General features: G+C 37.0%; 3 protein-coding genes across 4 annotated transcripts; all 3 read left to right on the top strand.

The window, feature by feature from the left end:
• Positions 1–207: 207 nt before the first annotated feature.
• Positions 208–5,204, top strand: LOC119893485 (troponin I, slow skeletal muscle-like). Of its 2 annotated transcripts, XM_038705690.1 has the most exons (8): positions 210–383; positions 1,135–1,165; positions 1,280–1,283; positions 3,150–3,191; positions 3,527–3,658; positions 3,753–3,842; positions 4,520–4,693; positions 4,808–5,204. In XM_038705690.1, exons 2-8 carry the CDS (start codon positions 1,155–1,157, stop codon positions 4,895–4,897), a joined length of 543 nt encoding a protein of 180 aa, XP_038561618.1. In that variant the 5' UTR covers positions 210–383; positions 1,135–1,154; the 3' UTR covers positions 4,898–5,204. The 2 variants fall into 2 exon arrangements, with proteins under 2 accessions (XP_038561619.1, XP_038561618.1); XM_038705691.1 differs by lacking the exon at positions 3,753–3,842 and having other exon boundaries at positions 208–383.
• Positions 5,205–5,223: 19 nt separating this feature from the next.
• Positions 5,224–12,249, top strand: tnni4b.3 (troponin I4b, tandem duplicate 3). Its single transcript, XM_038705689.1, has 8 exons — positions 5,224–5,799; positions 6,467–6,508; positions 6,647–6,653; positions 7,047–7,091; positions 7,196–7,327; positions 7,865–7,954; positions 8,113–8,286; positions 10,828–12,249. Exons 2-8 carry the CDS (start codon positions 6,498–6,500, stop codon positions 10,912–10,914), a joined length of 546 nt encoding a protein of 181 aa, XP_038561617.1. The 5' UTR covers positions 5,224–5,799; positions 6,467–6,497; the 3' UTR covers positions 10,915–12,249.
• A 102-nt stretch (positions 12,250–12,351) lies between these two features.
• Positions 12,352–15,770, top strand: bpgm (2,3-bisphosphoglycerate mutase). Its single transcript, XM_038705688.1, has 3 exons — positions 12,352–12,471; positions 13,012–13,630; positions 14,152–15,770. Exons 2-3 carry the CDS (start codon positions 13,030–13,032, stop codon positions 14,325–14,327), a joined length of 777 nt encoding a protein of 258 aa, XP_038561616.1. The 5' UTR covers positions 12,352–12,471; positions 13,012–13,029; the 3' UTR covers positions 14,328–15,770.
• Positions 15,771–18,000: the final 2,230 nt, after the last annotated feature.

Raw genomic sequence — 18,000 nt, 5'->3', positions numbered from 1 at the left:
TCCAAACTCCAACAAGCTGGCACTGGTCAAATGTGAATGTGTGACACTGACCCAGCATTAATGTGGTCACCTCTTTAAATGCTCACCGTCACTTCCACCAACAGGTGTTGTCAAAACCACACAGGATACCCACATGATTGAGCCCATAAATGAAGTTTTATTACCCTCTTTCTGTTTGAATATTGTGGCGATGCTATGTGCAACAGTAAATGTCACTGTTGGAGGACAGACAGTAGACGCAGTCTATTTATGTGAGCCATTCACATTTGGCACAGACACTATAAACCTGATTGATTTTTCTCCATCGTCTCTCAGAAAGTTGTTTGCTGCCTCCCTCACACACGCTTTTCTTCAGTTTTGAGATACGACTGTTCAGCTTCAAGGTACAAAGTTGCTAATACTATGGTACTTCTAGTAACCTGTCAGCATGCTATGAGTTTAAAACAATTACTAATTTTGAATGTGTAAAATCTCTAATTCAGAGTAGTGTCTTGTTTTTACTTTGTTGTTTTATTTTGACATCATTTAGATTAAGGTTAACAGCAAGTTGAATATTACATGCCTGTGGATTATCTGGCCATTCACCTTTTTTTGTCACCTATGCAGAGACTCTTGTCAGTTATGTTAACACATCCACTGACAAAGCACTTTGAACTGTACTTTGCCTATGAGACAAGTGCTTTTAAAGGTATTGTGTGTTTGAAAGACGTATCATGCGTGCATATGAAACAGCAAACTAAAGCCTGACTTAACCTATTATTTAATCTAGTTGTAATATGTATTTAAAATTCTAATAACATTTACTTAATTCTCATTTTAATTCCACCTGAATGATGGTAACAATAATCTACACCTATATATAAATCTATATTATTCTTTGATTACATGGGGGAACAACAGAGTGAACAATAAATAACTCGGGCCAATAATGGGCCAATGAATGCTTGGAGTGGGTGAAATACTTTGACCAGGGAGGTTAAAGACATCATCAATCTTCAGCATAGAGCTCAATTGCACAGGTGTTAAGGTGAAGGAAATTAACTCTGTTTGCAATTAACTGCATGATGGTTAGATTTTACAGTTTTAATTTCTTACAAATAAACTTTTTATTTTCTTTTACCTTTCCTATTTTAGTGCAGGAATTTACATCAATCATGGCTGATGCGTGAGTATAATATTGTTTTCTCTATTTTATTGTCTTCATTGACAGCTTCAAAGTATACAGAAAATATTAATCATGCTGACATGTACTTTCCTCCTCTTGCTAATGGGCCAACAGACCTGTGAGTATTTATCACACAACATCTTTAATAAGACCTTTTTTCAATTTGTCTATGAAGGATATAAAATCACATATGCAAATGTGATGTGCTCCACAATATACTGGTGCATATCAGAAAATTAGAAGTAAAACGCTCATACATTCTAGATTCATTACACTTAAAGTGAAATATTGCAGGCCTTTTTTGTTTTAATCTTGATGATTACGGCTAGCAACTTATTGAAATCAAAAATCCACATAAATATAAGAATGTTAGAATAAATAATTAATTGTTGACCTGAGAAGAGCCTTTAATCTCTCAGTCTGGTTCAGTAAAAGTAACAGAAAGCCACAGAAAAGTAATTGCTCAAAGGACTGGCTGTTCACAGAGTGCTGGATCAAAGCATATTCGTGGAAAGTTGACTGGAAAGTTAAAGTGTGGTAGAAAAAAGGTGCACAAGCAACAAGGATGACCGCAGCCATGAAAGGATTGTCAAGCAAAGATTCAAGAATTTGGAGGAGCTTCACAAGGAGTCGACTGAGGCAGGAGTCAGTGCCACAAGAGTCAAAGCTACAAGGCACAAACTTGTCCAGGAAATGAGCTCTAAGTGTCGCATTCCTAGTGTCAAGCCACTCCTGAACCAGAGACAATGTCAGAAGCGTCTTACCTGGGCTAAGGAGAAACAGAACTAGACTGTTGCTCAGTGGTCCAAAATCATCTTTTCAGATGAAAGTAAATGTTGCATTTCATTTGGAAATCAAGGTCCCAGAGTCTGGAGGACAAGTGGAGAGGCACAGAATCCAAGGTGCTTGAAGTCCAGTGTGAAGTTTCCAGAGTCAGTGACGATTTGGAGTGCCAAGTCATCTGCTATGTTGGTCCACCATGTTTTCTCCAGTACAGAGTCAATGCAGCCGATTACCACCCGAGTACTAAAGGCATAAATTAACCTTTTTCAGAACTTTTTAGAGAAAGTAGACATTTCTGTATTATACATTCTTTATTCTAATATTCTAATATTTTGAGATAGGGATTTATGATTTCTATGAGCTATGAGCTATAAACCATAATCACGAAAAAACTAACCAAAAAGGCCTGAAATATTTCGCTCTATGTGTAATGAATCTAGAATATATAAATGTTTCACGTTTTGTCTTAAATTACGGAAAGAAATTAACTTTTTCACAATATAATTTTTTTTTTAATGCACCTATATATCTGTGAAGATTCTCAGTCATCCATGTCATAGTTATCTAAGGAGGGTTAAATCAAGGGCAACGGGATTGACTGAAGATAACTGCAGATACTTGAAGACATTTCCTCCCACCGAAGAGGCTTCTAAAGTTCTGTTGGGAGTCCCAGGTGTTTAACCTCTGTGGGGTCTTTATCAAGGGGATGGACACAACTTGGTTCATTAGTGCTCCTGGCTGTTGTAACAATAGTTGTTGTGGTCGTTGGAGTCACCAGGGCCAAGTGTGAACGACCGCTGTCACATTGTCACATAAGGCCAGATATGAGTGTTTGTTGAATCTCCTGGGAAGGAGATGAAAGGACAGCAGACTTCCTAACCCAATCCTAACCCAAACCCTGTTGAGAGATGGTTTCTACTTTGGCTCTGAGCTCTTTGGTGCATGTGGCTTCATCTACTCCTCTTTCAAACCATCTGTCCTCTGTATGCAAAATATGAACATTTTTATCATATAAAGAGCATCCCTTATCCTTCAAGTGTAGGTAAACTGCTGAGTCAGTTAGAACTGGATGACAGGCAAAATGTCAAATTCAGGTATGTCAGGTAAGTCCAGTTGCCCTCGATTTACCCCTCCTTGTGTCCTCAATATATCGTATATAGAGTATAGACTTCAATGAACATTTTTATGTGTAAAATTCTAGAAAAAATCAAAGATCTCATCCTCCAGAAGGCTGGGGTTGAAGGTAAGTTTTTCTTTATTTAATATGTATAATATGTATTTCTCCATTTATTCTAATGTATTGGATTTTCATTTAAGATGTTAGAATGTATATCTTTGTTCTTCTCAAAACAAAAACAGAGACTGTAAATATTAGCTATTATACATTCAGTTTACATATGTGGTATTCATGTATAAATCTTTTTAGAATGATGAATCTTACTTATAGTCAAGTGGTATCTATCAGCAAATTAAAAATGTGCGTATTTATGTGGATATTTGGTCTAACTGTTCAAGAGATTCTACTGATATGAGAAAAAACAGGCCTTTTCATCTATAAATGTTTTATTTTTTCCTCAGATTAGACTGCTGGCAGTTGCTGCCCAGATGCTGCAGAAAGAGACAGAGCAGAAGATGAAAGAAAGAGAAGCTGCTCTGGCAGAAATAGTTCCTCCTCTAAATCTGTGTGGTCTGTCTTTGCAAGAATTGCAGGTATTTCATTTCATTATAGTTTTTCACAATTATTTCTATTTGAGTTCACGTTATATTCTAATACCACTAGAGGGGGTCATTTACTTTTTTAAAGGATCTTTGCAAAGACTTGCACCACAAGATTGATGTTGTAGATGAGGAGCGGTATGATTTTGGCCTCAAGGTGGCCAAAAATGACAAAGAGGTGAGCTCAATAGAAAGATAAAATGATGTATGTATGTGGGAATGTTTCTAAAGTTACTGCATTCACTGTTTTTACTATGAAGACAGAGTCGCAACACCACACAGCTAACAATTAAAAACACTGTCACCAAGTGGCAGCACTGAGAATAAGAATACAGCAGACTTCAGCCTGTTGTGTTTTCTAAGATATACTATGTGACTTTGTTACAGCACCAAACAGTGCCCCCCAAAAAAACAGTTTTTCACAACATCAACAGTAAGCTGGGAAGAAATTGGAAATGTGTGATTCAACTGTGAGCACACAATATGCTCCATTGTAATCCATGGCAGATACAACACAGCAGTAAATTATGTTTGGAACCATTGAATTATTACACTGATATAATGATATATAAATACCCAGAGAGTGACATTTATATTTTATATTAGGGTTAGAACAATAATACATTGGGCAAGATCAGCTGTGTATCAAATACAGGATATTGAGCAATCATTGGGTTCATGGGCAATAAAACAGAGATTACTTCCTAACCACAAATTATTAAACATCTGTAAAAGTAGCAGTTGAATAAAACATGGTATTATTTATGTCTTAATATAATGTTCATGTAAATGAAAAAATAGCAGTGAGGGTACCATCATAATACAATATTTTCTATGACATGATCCCCTGGCCAGATTGACAACTTGAAATTGAAGATCACTGAGATTCAGAGTAAGTTCAAGAAACCAACTCTGAAGAGAGTGAAGATCTCAGCTGAAGCCATGCTGAGCGTCCTGCTGGGCTCCAAACACAAGGAGTCCATTGACTTCAAGGCCAACCTCAAAACTGTCAAGAAGGAGGAGGAGAAGGTAAGACTAGCTTTTGCTTCAGGGTCTTGGAAACTTCCAGGTAACGGCTATTTATGGTCAAATGATTGGTTTGATTTTAGCTGAATGTCCCACGTTATGATATATTTCCAACAGAAGGAGGAGGTTACTGACTGGCGTAAGAACGTGGAGGCCATGTCTGGTATGGAGGGCAGGAAGAAGCTGTTTGATGCCTCCGGCAACTAAAGAAACATATATTTTTGTTTATGAGATCGAAATTGTAAACATTACTTACTGTCTTACCTATAGTTTACCGACTTTGGAATTGCATCATTGAATCAGTACCCTTAAAACCCTTGTTTCTCTTGCTTGTAATTTAATAAAAATAAAGGTAAAGTAACAAATGTTGAGAAGAACTATACTATATTCAATATAAATACTCAACATAAATCAGTAGGTTATATTTAGGAACAGTTTTTTTGTATTTTTTTTTGTAGTAGTGATGCAGTGACTGTTTGCAGCCTTGTGATGGCAGCATAACTCTTTCAGACCATCGCAAGATCCTTAAGACCTTAAGACACTACTGGATATACAGAATAGCATGTTGACTTTGGAGAAATATTGTTTGTCGCTCATGAATTAACAACGGCTAGCTGTGATAGTTTGTCAGACTTTCAAAATTGGATTGGATTGGAGTCTTTGATTAAGTTATTGCAGTGAAAGCATGTTATCTTCATATTTGGTTTACATACTTGATACAAACACGAAACCAGCAATGTTCTCTCAATAAAAAGTATAACAATCTTGCCATTGTTTTTCTCCACTGTGTGATCTAATAAATAATAAAGTCTTGGACTGTATGTGGCATTAACTTTTATGTGCACACACATAATACTGAATTAAACCTCCTTCAAACTTATCTGGCTCGAGGCACTAAGAAAGCATCACAGGTGGACAGTCCCAGTAAGAACTTTCACACCTCATACTTATGGGATGTGAGAGACGCAGTGCAAGAATGGTGAGGACGGACGGAGGGGCTATTTTAGTGAGCCACTCACATGAGCGCAGGAATCTATATATCTAGCCTCTTTCTGCCCTTCTCGTCTCAGAAAAAGTTGCCTGTGAGTATTTGCTGCCTACTGTATAAGGTAAGGAGTTTTATTTTGAAATATTAAAAAACAAGATAAAACAACAGATGGAGGTTTCTCATTACAATACTCCAAATCAATCAGAATTAAAAAGCATGGCTTAATTGTTTTACTTTAAAGCAGCATTTATGTCAATGCAAGTTATGATTTTTTACATCTGAATGTCATTTGTTGGTCTCAACTGAATACTATTTCATTTTAAACAAGTGAGTCAGGGAGGAGAGGGTTTTTTTTTGGTTCACGTTTGAGATCAGCTGGCATCCTCAGATCTTGAACAGAAGTCCAAGTAGAAGTTATAAATAACACATCCCAGTGTGGATTTGATTTATGTGTTCTTCTTCTTTTCAACCTATTCCCATTGTTTATAATGTTGTTGTGTGATTTCAATGTAATAAAATGAATCCTGCCCTCTCTAGTCTTGACTGATCAGGTAATTACAAAAGTTTTTGGATTCATTTTAGAGATTAGAATTAGAAGTCATAGGTTTGACCTTTAGACAATGTCACACATTGTTTGTCTCCCCTGCTATGGAATTGTAACCTACGGTATATAGGATTTCTCAGTGATGAAAAACAATGGTCAGTTTTGCTTAATTTAGCTTTTTTGTGTGTTCACAGAGAATCAGCTGAAATATGTGTTATTCTTCCTTTCTTTTTTACTTTGATAGATTAGACAGGGAGACACACAGAACTTCAACCATGTCTGAAGCGTAAGTACACGTCTCACTTACTTTCATCACACAATAACTGACATTTTAGAACTAGAATTTTTTTTTTTAAATGTAATAAATTGCACCTTTTTCTCTTTCTCTGCTTGAATTTTGGACACCACCGTCCTAACTGGACAGGTCTTCAGTGAGTTGATTCTACTGTCAAAGACAGAACAAACGTCTTAAACATATGTCAACATACATAAATATTAAGTCATTTATCGTATGTAGGACTGCAAACTGCACTTGTGTTGAATTATAAAAAATTGCATATTCTGCACGCCAAATTCACAAATATGCGTAAATGCTTTGATTATGCGTGAAATCAATTAACTTATAACAATGGTATATAATATAATTCTACTCAGGCTGTAGTATATATATATATATATAGTATGTTGTCATTCTGTGTGTTTAATGAATCATAACATGACTAATGTGCAAACCCTGCACAGAAAAATTAACACTGGGAAACCCACTGTTGCATATATTAAAGATTTTGCCAGAAATCTAACATGTACATCGTCGTCTTTTCCAGAAACCAAAGCCAAAGATCTCTGCATCTCGCAGACTGTTCTTGAAGGTATATTATGTGCAACTGTGTGTTAACGATAATGCTGTAAATCAATCAATCTTGTTCAAGAATTTACTTTCTTTGACTAAGGTGTGATTTTGTATGTGCACCAGACTAAACTGCTAAAGAAGGCTATGACTATGCTGGAGAATGATAAGCAAGTCAGAAAAGATGAACGAGAGAGAACCCTCACTGAGAGAGTCCCAGAACTCCAGCTGTCAGGCCTGTCTATGCAGGATCTACAGGTATATTTATCACTGTACCATTTTAATCCACATATGGAGTTTTTGTTTTGTTTTTGGCTCTAAAAAAGTCAACATTGAAATCACAAAACTTTAAAAGGGTCACTTCACCTACCCCTAGTGGGATCTAGCTGCAAGCAATTCGTTGAGGTGAATTTGGTTTGTGGTGCTCAAAGCATTGAAAAATGTGAAAATCTCAACAACAGTGCCTCTTGCCAAGAACAATGTCTCAGAATTAGTCAGAATAATCCACAGACATCAATGTAAGTAGTTTTAATAGGGACTTATTAGATAACACTTCCAATGTAAACAGCACAGTACTTAGATTAATCTCCAGAACATAAAAATGCCACCACAAATCCCTTGTGTATGTATATAAATCAGTATTGTGGCATTTTTATGAAAAAATTTACATAGACATACTGCAACATCTCTGTACATAGTTCCTTACCGTGTCAGTATTTCCATGAAGTTACATTCAAATTGTTCAGTTGGTACTTAAACAAGTGTAATACATTAATTAAAGGTTTCTGTGCACAGAATCTTTGCAAAGAGCTGCACCAGAAAATCGATGTGGCTGATGAAGAGCGGTATGACATTAATTCTAAAGTGATGAAAAATGAAATAGAGGTATGTAATATTTGTGAATAGCTTATAGTTTTGAGTTCTATCATTTCACATAAAGCATCTGACACATTTAAGGGATGCATACTGTATGTCACCAATACCATGAGGGAATTATATATTTTAAAGTAACATTGAGGGTGGGTTTGTCGTGTTGGAAAAAGATACGGGACCTGTCTCAGAAGATCTTTGAGCTGAAGGGCAAAATGAAAAGACCGAACCTGAAGAGGGTGAGGGTGTCTGCTGACGCCATGCTGGGAGCTCTGCTGGGCGCTAAGGTCAAAGAGTCTGTGGACTTCAAGGCCAACCTCAAGACTGTGAAGAAGGAGGAGGAGAAGGTAAGGGCTGCTAACTTCAATTTATTGCTTAATATTATGTGGTGTCACTTTGAGTCAGTTTGCTTTATTTAATGAGTACAATCCACTCTGTATTAGTGTTTCTTTCCTGTGAGTTCTGGGTACATATATTAGTACAGCATACATAAAACAGTGCGTTGTTCAAATTCACTACCCTTTCGTTATGTTCGTGGCTGAAAACAGCCACTACTTTAAACTGCTGTAAAAATGTATCAGATAAATATTTTTAAAAAATTCTTTTGCATAAATCTATTAATCAACTTCAGTCCTGATCAAAACTACTAAATGTTTTTTTAAAAAATCGGGATTTTAACTCTTTAATTGCCAAATTTATAAATGATGTCACTGATTTGGGGAAAAAACAACACAAAATGATTTTTTTTTAACCTTTTATCACAGTCTTGGACATGTCAAAGATTAGAAACAACATTGTTTTTGATGCATTGTTAGTTTCTGTGCAGCATCGGGTTTTAACTTTTTCTCCCTCATTTACTGTTCGTGGCTGTTTTTGCCCCATTGAATTCCATTATAACCACATTTTTGATTGCAAAGCCATGACACCAGATAATCATGCATTTTTGATTGTTGGTGGTTTTCCCTGTTGGGAAGAGGTAAAAATTGTAATTTTTACTGTTGATAACCAGGTGGCACCTTTTACCCTTTATAGGCCTGTGCAAAAAAACAAAACAAAACAAAAAAAACACTAAGCATCTGCATCAGATATATGAACACTTTATTATGAACCAAAATGCAACAACAACTTCAAATAAACTGAACAATGGTTCAACAGTTGAGGATGGATGAAGAACTAAACAATTGAACAAACCACAAACTGGCAAAGCTGTTTCGGAGAAGGCTTTTCCTACAAGAGCTGGGAAATTCTCTGGTCTCTGCAGCAATATTGAGGAGAGAGCACCTCCCTCGCGCACCAGTTGCTGCTGCACTGGTGAGAGAGATTAAGTCTCCTGCAGCTGTCCCTCCAGACACAAATCCACAGACACCAGCAGACACCAGCAGCTCAGAAGGGAAGAGGGGAACATGCAAGTGCTGCACAGGACAAAAAAAAAACAGTCAGCACTTGCATCCGTTGTGGTGGACACACTTGCAAAGAGCACCAAGTGATATGCTGCAAGTCCTGCTGGAAAGACTGAAAATACACACACACACAGAGTTTGTGGTTTGTTCAATTGTTTAGTTCTTCATCCATCCTCAACTGTTGAACCATTGTTCAGTTTATTTGAAGTTGTTGTTGCATTTTGGTTCATAATAAAGTGTTCATATATCTGATGCAGATGCTTAGAGTTTTTTTTGCACAGGCCTATAAAGGGTTAATGGTGCCACCTGGTTATCAACAGTAAAAATTACAATTTTTACCTCTTCCCAACAGGGAAAACCACCAACAATCAAAAATGCATGATTATCTGGTGTCATGGCTTTGCAATCAAAAAATGTGGTTATAATGGAATTCAATGGGGCAAAAACAGCCACGAACAGTAAATGAGGGAGAAAAAGTTAAAATCTGATGCTGCACAGAAACTAACAATGCATCAAAAACAATGTTGTTTCTAATCTTTGACATGTCCAAGACTGTGATAAAAGGTAAAAAAAAATCCAGTCCATAATTACATTTTAAATTGAAAATAAGTCATTTTGTGTTGTTTTTTCCCCAAATCAGTGACATCATTTATGAATTTGGCAATTAAAGAGTTAAAATCCTGTTGTTGTTTTTTAAATAGTAGTTTTGATAAGGACTGAGGTTGATTAATAGATTTCTGCAAAAAAAAATTTTTAAATATTTATCTGATACATTTTTACAGCAGTTTAAAGTAGTGGCTGTTTTCAGCCACGAACATAACGAAATGGTAGTGAATTTGCCCACAGTGTACTGTTGAGGTTTTGAAATTTTTCAAAGCATTTTCCCAAAATATGTGTCAAAATAAGATTTGTCACCAAAAATCATTCCATTTGCTGAAACACAGAAAAAGTTATGGCCAAATTAAGACTCAAAAATACCCCCTAGTGGCTGAAAACAGCCACAACAGCACATAAGGGTTAACAGTCTGCACTGTTTTGGTAAGGAAGCTTAGACCTACCAGCTCGAATCCAGGATAGTAACACTAATGCTAAAGTTAATGGAATTTGTACCTTTAGCTTTAGCATTAGTGTTACTATCCATATCTGCATATACACAGATATGAAAGATGGCAGCGTCACATGATGCCTAAAATGAAACCCTGATGTAAAACCGGAACTGCTAAAATGTTTTTAAAGGAACTAGAACGTAGACTGACACAACCTTTCATTTCTTTTTTCGAAAATGCAGAGGAAGTAAGAATGCAGTTGTACAGTTTCTGAGGCAGTAATGTTCAATGCAGGAATGTCATTCTTTGCTTAATATTAACAAGCATGTATCCCAATATTCCCCAACACTGTATGCCTATTTGTGGTATACAAAATCGCTACAAATACACAAGTTTTAATCAGACTGAGCTGATCCAAACTCATCCTCTTTTCATCCCACAGAAAGAGGAAGTGACCGACTGGCGTAAGAATGTGGATGCCATGTCTGGTATGGAGGGCAGAAAGAAGCTGTTTGATGCTGGGCAGTAGATTATGTGGTGAATGTCTTTGTGAAGTTGTTTGCTGCTCTAAAACAGATGGAACCAGTGAATCATGTGACACTTTATAATGGCAGTGAACATGAAGACCAGGTTAACAAGAAGGGTCTGGCACAGTTTGTTTCAAGTTTATTTGTAAATTGCAATTTAACTTTATGATAATTCAAATAATACATATTGTTTACATTAATTATGATGTATTATAAAAAACATATGTATTTAAAAGACAGTATTTAAGCACTGTATTACTTTTTAGCACACTTGAATTCATGAACACTGCACCACTAGTGGATGTCCAGGTCACCTGTAGTAATGTTACTGGCTTGCTTTTTGACATCTGCTATATACAACAATAAACAGACAAGAATCAGAGAAAATGCAGATGCGCACATTTGTCTACAATTATGGTTCTGAATTTGTCCAATTTATGCTTTGCCCATTTTGCCTACAAAAGCATAGTTTGAATTAGGGCCTTTGGATAACAACATAAAAACATGGAAAACAACATTTACATGTTTTCTTGTATTTACTGAGAAAACAATGGAGTCACATATGATGAGCAAATTAAGTGGTGTTGTGATGAGAAGGAGCAGTGTTATAAACTGTATATCAAACAATAAAATGTAAGTGACATTGCTCAGAGAATGGTCCTCTGTGCCTAAACTGAAATGCTGTTGCTTTCCTTACAGCACTAGACAAACATATACACACACAGACACATATATTAATATAAAACTTAATAAAGGCCTACTGTGATGGGATTAATACAGGTCTGCCCCTATTATATGGGAAATTGTTTAGTCATGTTACAGGAACTCACATGCCATTTGGGGTCAAAAGACTATTGCCCACAAGGTAAACCATTACATTTTGGGGTGGTGATTTGATTTTTGGTTAAGGGTTTGAGTTGGGTTAAAGGGAATCAATGTAAATCAATACATCCTGTTTATTGACAAAGGAAGAGTGTGTATGTGAAATGATGCGGCAATTTTTGTGTTGAAACATTCAAAAACTAAAGTAGCTTTACTGTACATTATATTAAGCTTGTTGTTAAGCTTGCTGTTAAGCTATTGGTTCTTTAAGACACTAATAAAAGGTTTCATTTGGTTCCATTCCCCCCTACTGTTTTCCCACGCACTTGCATCAAATAACATTTAGATGGTCCCTTGCCTCTGTCTCTAAACAAAGTAGTCTTAAAATGCTGTTCTTCTCTTACAAACATCCTAAATCCTCTCCAAACTATAAAAAATCCGTTTCCACAAAACATCACCAGTCATCAGTTAAAAAGCCGACCATACCTCTAGCACATCCATTGATTTACCCTTCTTCTCCCTCCTACGTGACTAGCCGGCCGTTTATACAACTCCTAATATGGGCATAACATTAAAAAAAAGGCACTGCCCACATGTGATATACGCCATTCTGATTGGATGAACGCAATGTCAATCATCAACGTTCACTGGAACACTGCTGTACATGGCCGGCCAAAGACTGTCAACACTTTCGACTGTAGTAGCTACATTTAGACCGGATATAAATCCCACACAGGGTAAGACGACATTTCCATAAGATTCTGATCGTTTTAGCGCGAGGTGTTACATGCCTGTATTCTGTTTTTAATACGTTTTATGTATTTACCTTGATCTGAGCGGCAATAATATATGCTAACAGTTATTTACACAGCAACACGTCCATCTATCTTCACCTAAATAAAGGCTTGATTGGATGTTGCTTTGCAGCAACATCCAATGGCTTATTTGCATATAGTAGTTAGTTGACGTTATCTAACATTGTTTTGTGGCTAGTCTCTTTATAATGCTAGTAAATAAGGGTAACTGTTGTTGTATCTATCTGCATTTAACCTGTCACTTTTTAAGAGAAGCTCTAGCCTCTTGCTGGCACTAAAGTAAGTTAAGTTAAAGTTACTGCGCCTGAACTGACATAAGATAGACATACTTGTGACTAAATGAGGCTGTGTATTGTAAGCTGAATATTAGTGGTGATATTATGTTTGAATTTGTGTAATATGTTCACATTTTTAATGCACTAACTGCATAACGTTTTGTTAATTTCTGTTGAATGTGTGCAGGGTTCTGCTTCTGGTTCAATGTCCAAGTACAAACTCTTTCTGCTGAGGCATGGGGAGGGGGCCTGGAACAAAGAGAACCGCTTCTGCAGCTGGGTTGACCAAAAGCTGAGCGAGGATGGGGTGAAGGAGGCCCAGGACTGTGGTAGGCTGCTGAAGGAGCGGGGCTACAAGTTTGACATAGTATTCACCTCCATACTCAGCCGTTCCATTCAGACAGCATGGTTGGTGCTGGAGGCTATGGGTCAAGAGTGGGTCCCTGTGGTCAAGTCCTGGAGATTGAACGAGCGCCACTATGGTGCCCTGATTGGCCTGAACCGGACAGAGATGGCTCAACAACATGGAGATGAAAAGGTGAAGTTGTGGAGAAGGAGTTATGACATCACTCCACCTTCGATTGATGATTCCCACCCTTACTTTCTGGAAATCTACAATGACCGCAGATACACCACTTGTGACGTGCCAAAGGAGAACCTTCCCCGAGCAGAAAGCCTAAAGGAGGTGTTGGACAGGCTGCTGCCATACTGGACGAGCACTGTGGTGCCAGAGATAAGGAAAGGCAGGACTGTGCTCATTTCTGCTCATGGAAACAGCTGCAGGGCTCTGCTGAAACACCTGGAAGGTATGTTACTGAACAGACCAAAGCTATTCTAAATGGTGTTCCCTCAGCTTTTGTCTTTGTGCGGGAAATACATTGAGTTGAATTCAGCAACAGCTTCTGGATTCTACACGCTGCTGTTTCTAGTCATCAGTCATTGAAATAGGAAGAACATTCAAGTTCCAGAAATGGAAGGTTGAACTTGTGCAAAAAGGCCAGTGAGTTTATGTTACATTTGGTTGTGGCGATGAAGTTCACACTGACCTTTAATCGCACTCATAAGCTTTAGAGCCTCCATATGCCGCAGGGCACTCTGTAATTTAACACATATCACCTATTACTTAATATTATGCAGCACAGGCTATATATATATGGAATTGTGTCACACATTTGGTAATAAACAGGATATCATTACAGTGTTCAGGCATATGTATATATGTATGTTATGTACTATTACAAAATAGAGACTGCAACTGTCATCAAGCCTAGTTGTGGTTAGTTTGTCTGGTGTGATCTTAATATTATTACTGTCCTTATTTTGATAGGTATATCAGATGAGGATATTGCCAACGTGACTTTACCTACAGGGATACCTGTGCTGCTTGAGCTGGATGAAAACCTCAAGCCTGTGAAACCCCGGCAGCTCTTGGGAGACCAGGCGAAGATTCAGGCGGCAATTAAAAAGGTGGAGGACCAGGGAAAAGCCAAACCATCAACTTAAATGCGCTAAACTGCCTGTAAGACTTGACAGAGCCACATTTTTATTAGGTACAATGAAAAGCTTGAACATAACTCATTATAACATCTGCCGATAACAACAACAAATTGTTGTTAATACTATTTAAAGGATAGATGTGAAGTAGCTGTATGTGTTGTAGTGGCCTGACATGAATGCAGAATGTGTATGTCACAGGTCAGACTGGTCTGTCAGGGGCAGGAGAAACTACTGTAAATGTTTAAGCACGGTGTTGAGTTGTATTATATGTAAGCATTGAGGAAGTGTTTGTATTGTGTCTGATTTTTATGCTAGTTGTCCTTATTTATGCCTGTACGGTTATTTATTTATTACTCATTAACTCTACCTTGAAGATTTATAATAGATTGGTGCAGCTGAAAAATCCTGCAATATTTCATATTCAGAAATAGGAAAATCTCCTTTCCTAAAGATGCTTTTTGGTTACATTGATAAGCTTTAGGGTTATTTCCTCGCGTTTCAACTTGTGCCTTCAGTATTAACATAGTGCTCAGCTACTTTTTAAGAAATAAAACCCTCCGTTAACAAATATTACTTAATAGATATTGAAAACCAGCTTGTTCATTCCAACAACGGGGTAATTGTGAGCCACAGAAATGTTGTAAATATGTAAAACCACTGCAATTCTGTTCTGTCCCACACATATGAGTTACTCATACTGTTAAATGGCCTTCTCATTAAGAATAAGACTGCTGAAGATGTTTTTATATAAGGTTTATTCAGTACATTCACTCTGACACAAAATTGGTTGAGTTTAAAGCGCTGTGGCTAACAAACATGCCTATTTGGGGTGATAACTGGGTTATGCTTTGCACTATTTATTATATTATGATTTTATTACTAAGATTTTTCTTAATTAAATGCAACAAGTGAACATGTAAATGGTAAATACCATTATTTTCGATAAATATGAAAACCAGAGTTTAGTGGTAAAACACAAGCACACTTTTTTTCTTCATTTTAAATTCTAAATTCTTATCATGTATGTGAAATTTCATGTTGCTTTGGTAATGTTAATAACACAAGTGAAAATGTTACGAGCCACTCTTTTGTGTGAACATTATATCTTACAGCAGCACTACCTTACTTGTCATCTCATGTTACCACTGTGTGTTGTAATGCGTCTCTTGTTTGTAGATGTATGGCACTATGCTTCAGTTGTGTATCCTGTTTGTTTGTTGTGTTTCTCTGCCGCTGTTATTTTGTACACTGGTCTGTTAGGTCATAAAGGAAAAAGAGATAAGTTAAGAACATGCGTTTGTAGATACTAAGAGTAGTAAGAGTTGAACACACTGATATATTTGTAATTTCTGTCAGATGATGTAATGTCTTCCCCGCAGTTCCCACCTTAACGTATGAGAGAGTATGCATGTTGAAATAAATGGGAATTCAAATTTTCCCAAAATATTATTTCTATTTCTATTATATTTATTTCTATTTTATTTTTATTTTCTTTCTGTGTTAATTTTAAACTTAATTTTTATAAGATAGTTGATAATTTTCACAACAGGAAGGCGTGTCAGATGTCAAGCTCACATAAAGTTATAGTTAAAGTTATAAATGATGTGATGGAGCAATAGAAACAAATTATAAAACAACAACAATGCTGTTTGGGAAATACAGATATGCCTGCAATTTGGATTCTGGTCGCCTTAAACCCACTGAAAACAACAAACAACTGAGTCTGTCTGACTACCACAGATGGGTCCAGAGGAGTGGCTCCGCATTTCTCAAGCATTTCTGTAATTTGGCCAAACCAGTGGGGCTGAGCCAGGGAGAAACCCTCTAATTGGATGGAAATGCTCTGGTTCCCATGCATGCATCTATGTTGCAGCACTGATACCATGTATGTTGGTAGACATTGGCATAATTTATATTGCAGAGGTCCATCATGTCATTTCAGTCAGGCATCTGAAGTATAGCTGTCTTTTACATTTCTTTCCAAACCTGCATTCACACCAGGGGAGTGGAAGAGAACTCAAGCCTGTTCATGAATTGCTTTGAAAATAATAATAAAATTGAAAAAATAAATATATTAGGACAGCATTTTATTAATCATTCAGATAATTCTTATGCATTGCATACAGTGCTTTAGTGGTGCACCAAAAAACTCAAAGTTTATAATTTTCTCAGAAAAAACATTTCCTAATAGAACTTAGATTGGATTGAAATTAGATGTATCAATAGCATTACAATTTAAATACATACCTAAAGTCAAACTGCACGCACACATCAGCCGTGTTTGAACTTCACTGAGTTGCAGCCTGAACAGGCGGGGCTGTACACTGCATGCTGTGCTTATAAACCTCTGGTTGCTCTCCAGCTGCTGATTCCCTGCACGAACAGTCACTTTGTGTCGGCCTGGTAAGTTTGATTATGTTAAACTGTAATGCTATCTTATAACCTTGTTAATGTAGATCAATCAATGTTTTTTGTATTTAGCGTGACTTAGGTGGAAGAATCAGATATTTGTAATCTGGGCTGAGCAAATAATTACTGGCACTGACTGAGCTGTGTCAACACTAAGTGATCACAAAGTTGTGGTGGTGTCAATACATCATTTGATGTCATGACAAGGTGTAAGGCTCATTAAGACTTAAACGAGTTTAGATCAGGAACAGATGCTCTAAATTCCAATGAATAAACTTACTTGTTGACAGAAATAAGGTTATATGTTATGGATGCCTCACTCCTCCTCTCCCCTTAGGGAAAATATTTTATCTGATCTGATTTAATCTAGATAATGATGTGACAGGCTGCAAGTGAATTATTCATATACCTCTTATGAATCTTATGTTGAGAAATGAATTGGGAAAAAGCAGAGAATAAGCTAAAGTAATAGATGTTCAAGGGACTGAACAGGATGTTGAAACGTCTCCCCTCTTTAGACAAATATGTGCTCCGGCTTGAGGAAGGTCCTGGAGAGACTGACATCCTCAGGCAGAGTAACAGCTGCAAAGAAATAGTTTATTCTATGAACAAAATCTGTAAATATTAACTACTAAGCAATAAATTCTTTACTGTAGATGTAAAAGACAGTTAAATGGCAATTCCTTTCTGTGGAGGCTCATCCAGTTACTTTAAAAGATTCTTTGAAAGATGAAAATATAAAGTTGTATCCTTTTGTATATTTCTGCAAGTGGATGGGAACTGGAAGGCACTGCATCCAAGAATCATACATAAAATGGTATTAGGAAGGCAGGACCTGTATTGCTGTAACGGGAGGACAGAGAAGTGGCAAATTCCTTTTCCTCCTCCCTTTCATGAAATAATTAAACATGCAATTTGATGGTGCATCTGTCCACAAATCGGTGTCTTCTAAATTCCAAATTCCTCTTTTTTTCCCTTTCCTTGAGGCTTAGCACTTGCATCTGCTCTGTCCAACACAGCAGTCACTACTATAATTTGACTTTAGTTTCTGTTACTCATACATTGAGCAGACGTCTGTCTGTGGAAAAGCTGGTTGTCGATGTGAACATGCCAAGTCAGACTCCTATTCCTTAGATGGTATTGAAGATAAAAGCCACAACCGCATCGGGTTGGAGTGTGTGAGTTTATTACCATACACTCATCTCCGGGGACTGGAAATGTGTTTGGGTTTCGGGAGCATCCTCTCCCCTGCTTGATTACTAAAATCAGA

This window comes from Micropterus salmoides, unplaced genomic scaffold (assembly GCF_014851395.1).
Source record: "Micropterus salmoides isolate LMB-PRFRI ecotype aquatic unplaced genomic scaffold, ASM1485139v1 Ms_hic_scaffold_8, whole genome shotgun sequence".
Taxonomy (NCBI): Eukaryota; Metazoa; Chordata; class Actinopteri; order Centrarchiformes; family Centrarchidae; genus Micropterus; species Micropterus salmoides.
The sequence above is the reverse complement of the archived record's forward strand: the minus strand, read 5'-3'. Positions and strand labels throughout refer to the sequence as shown.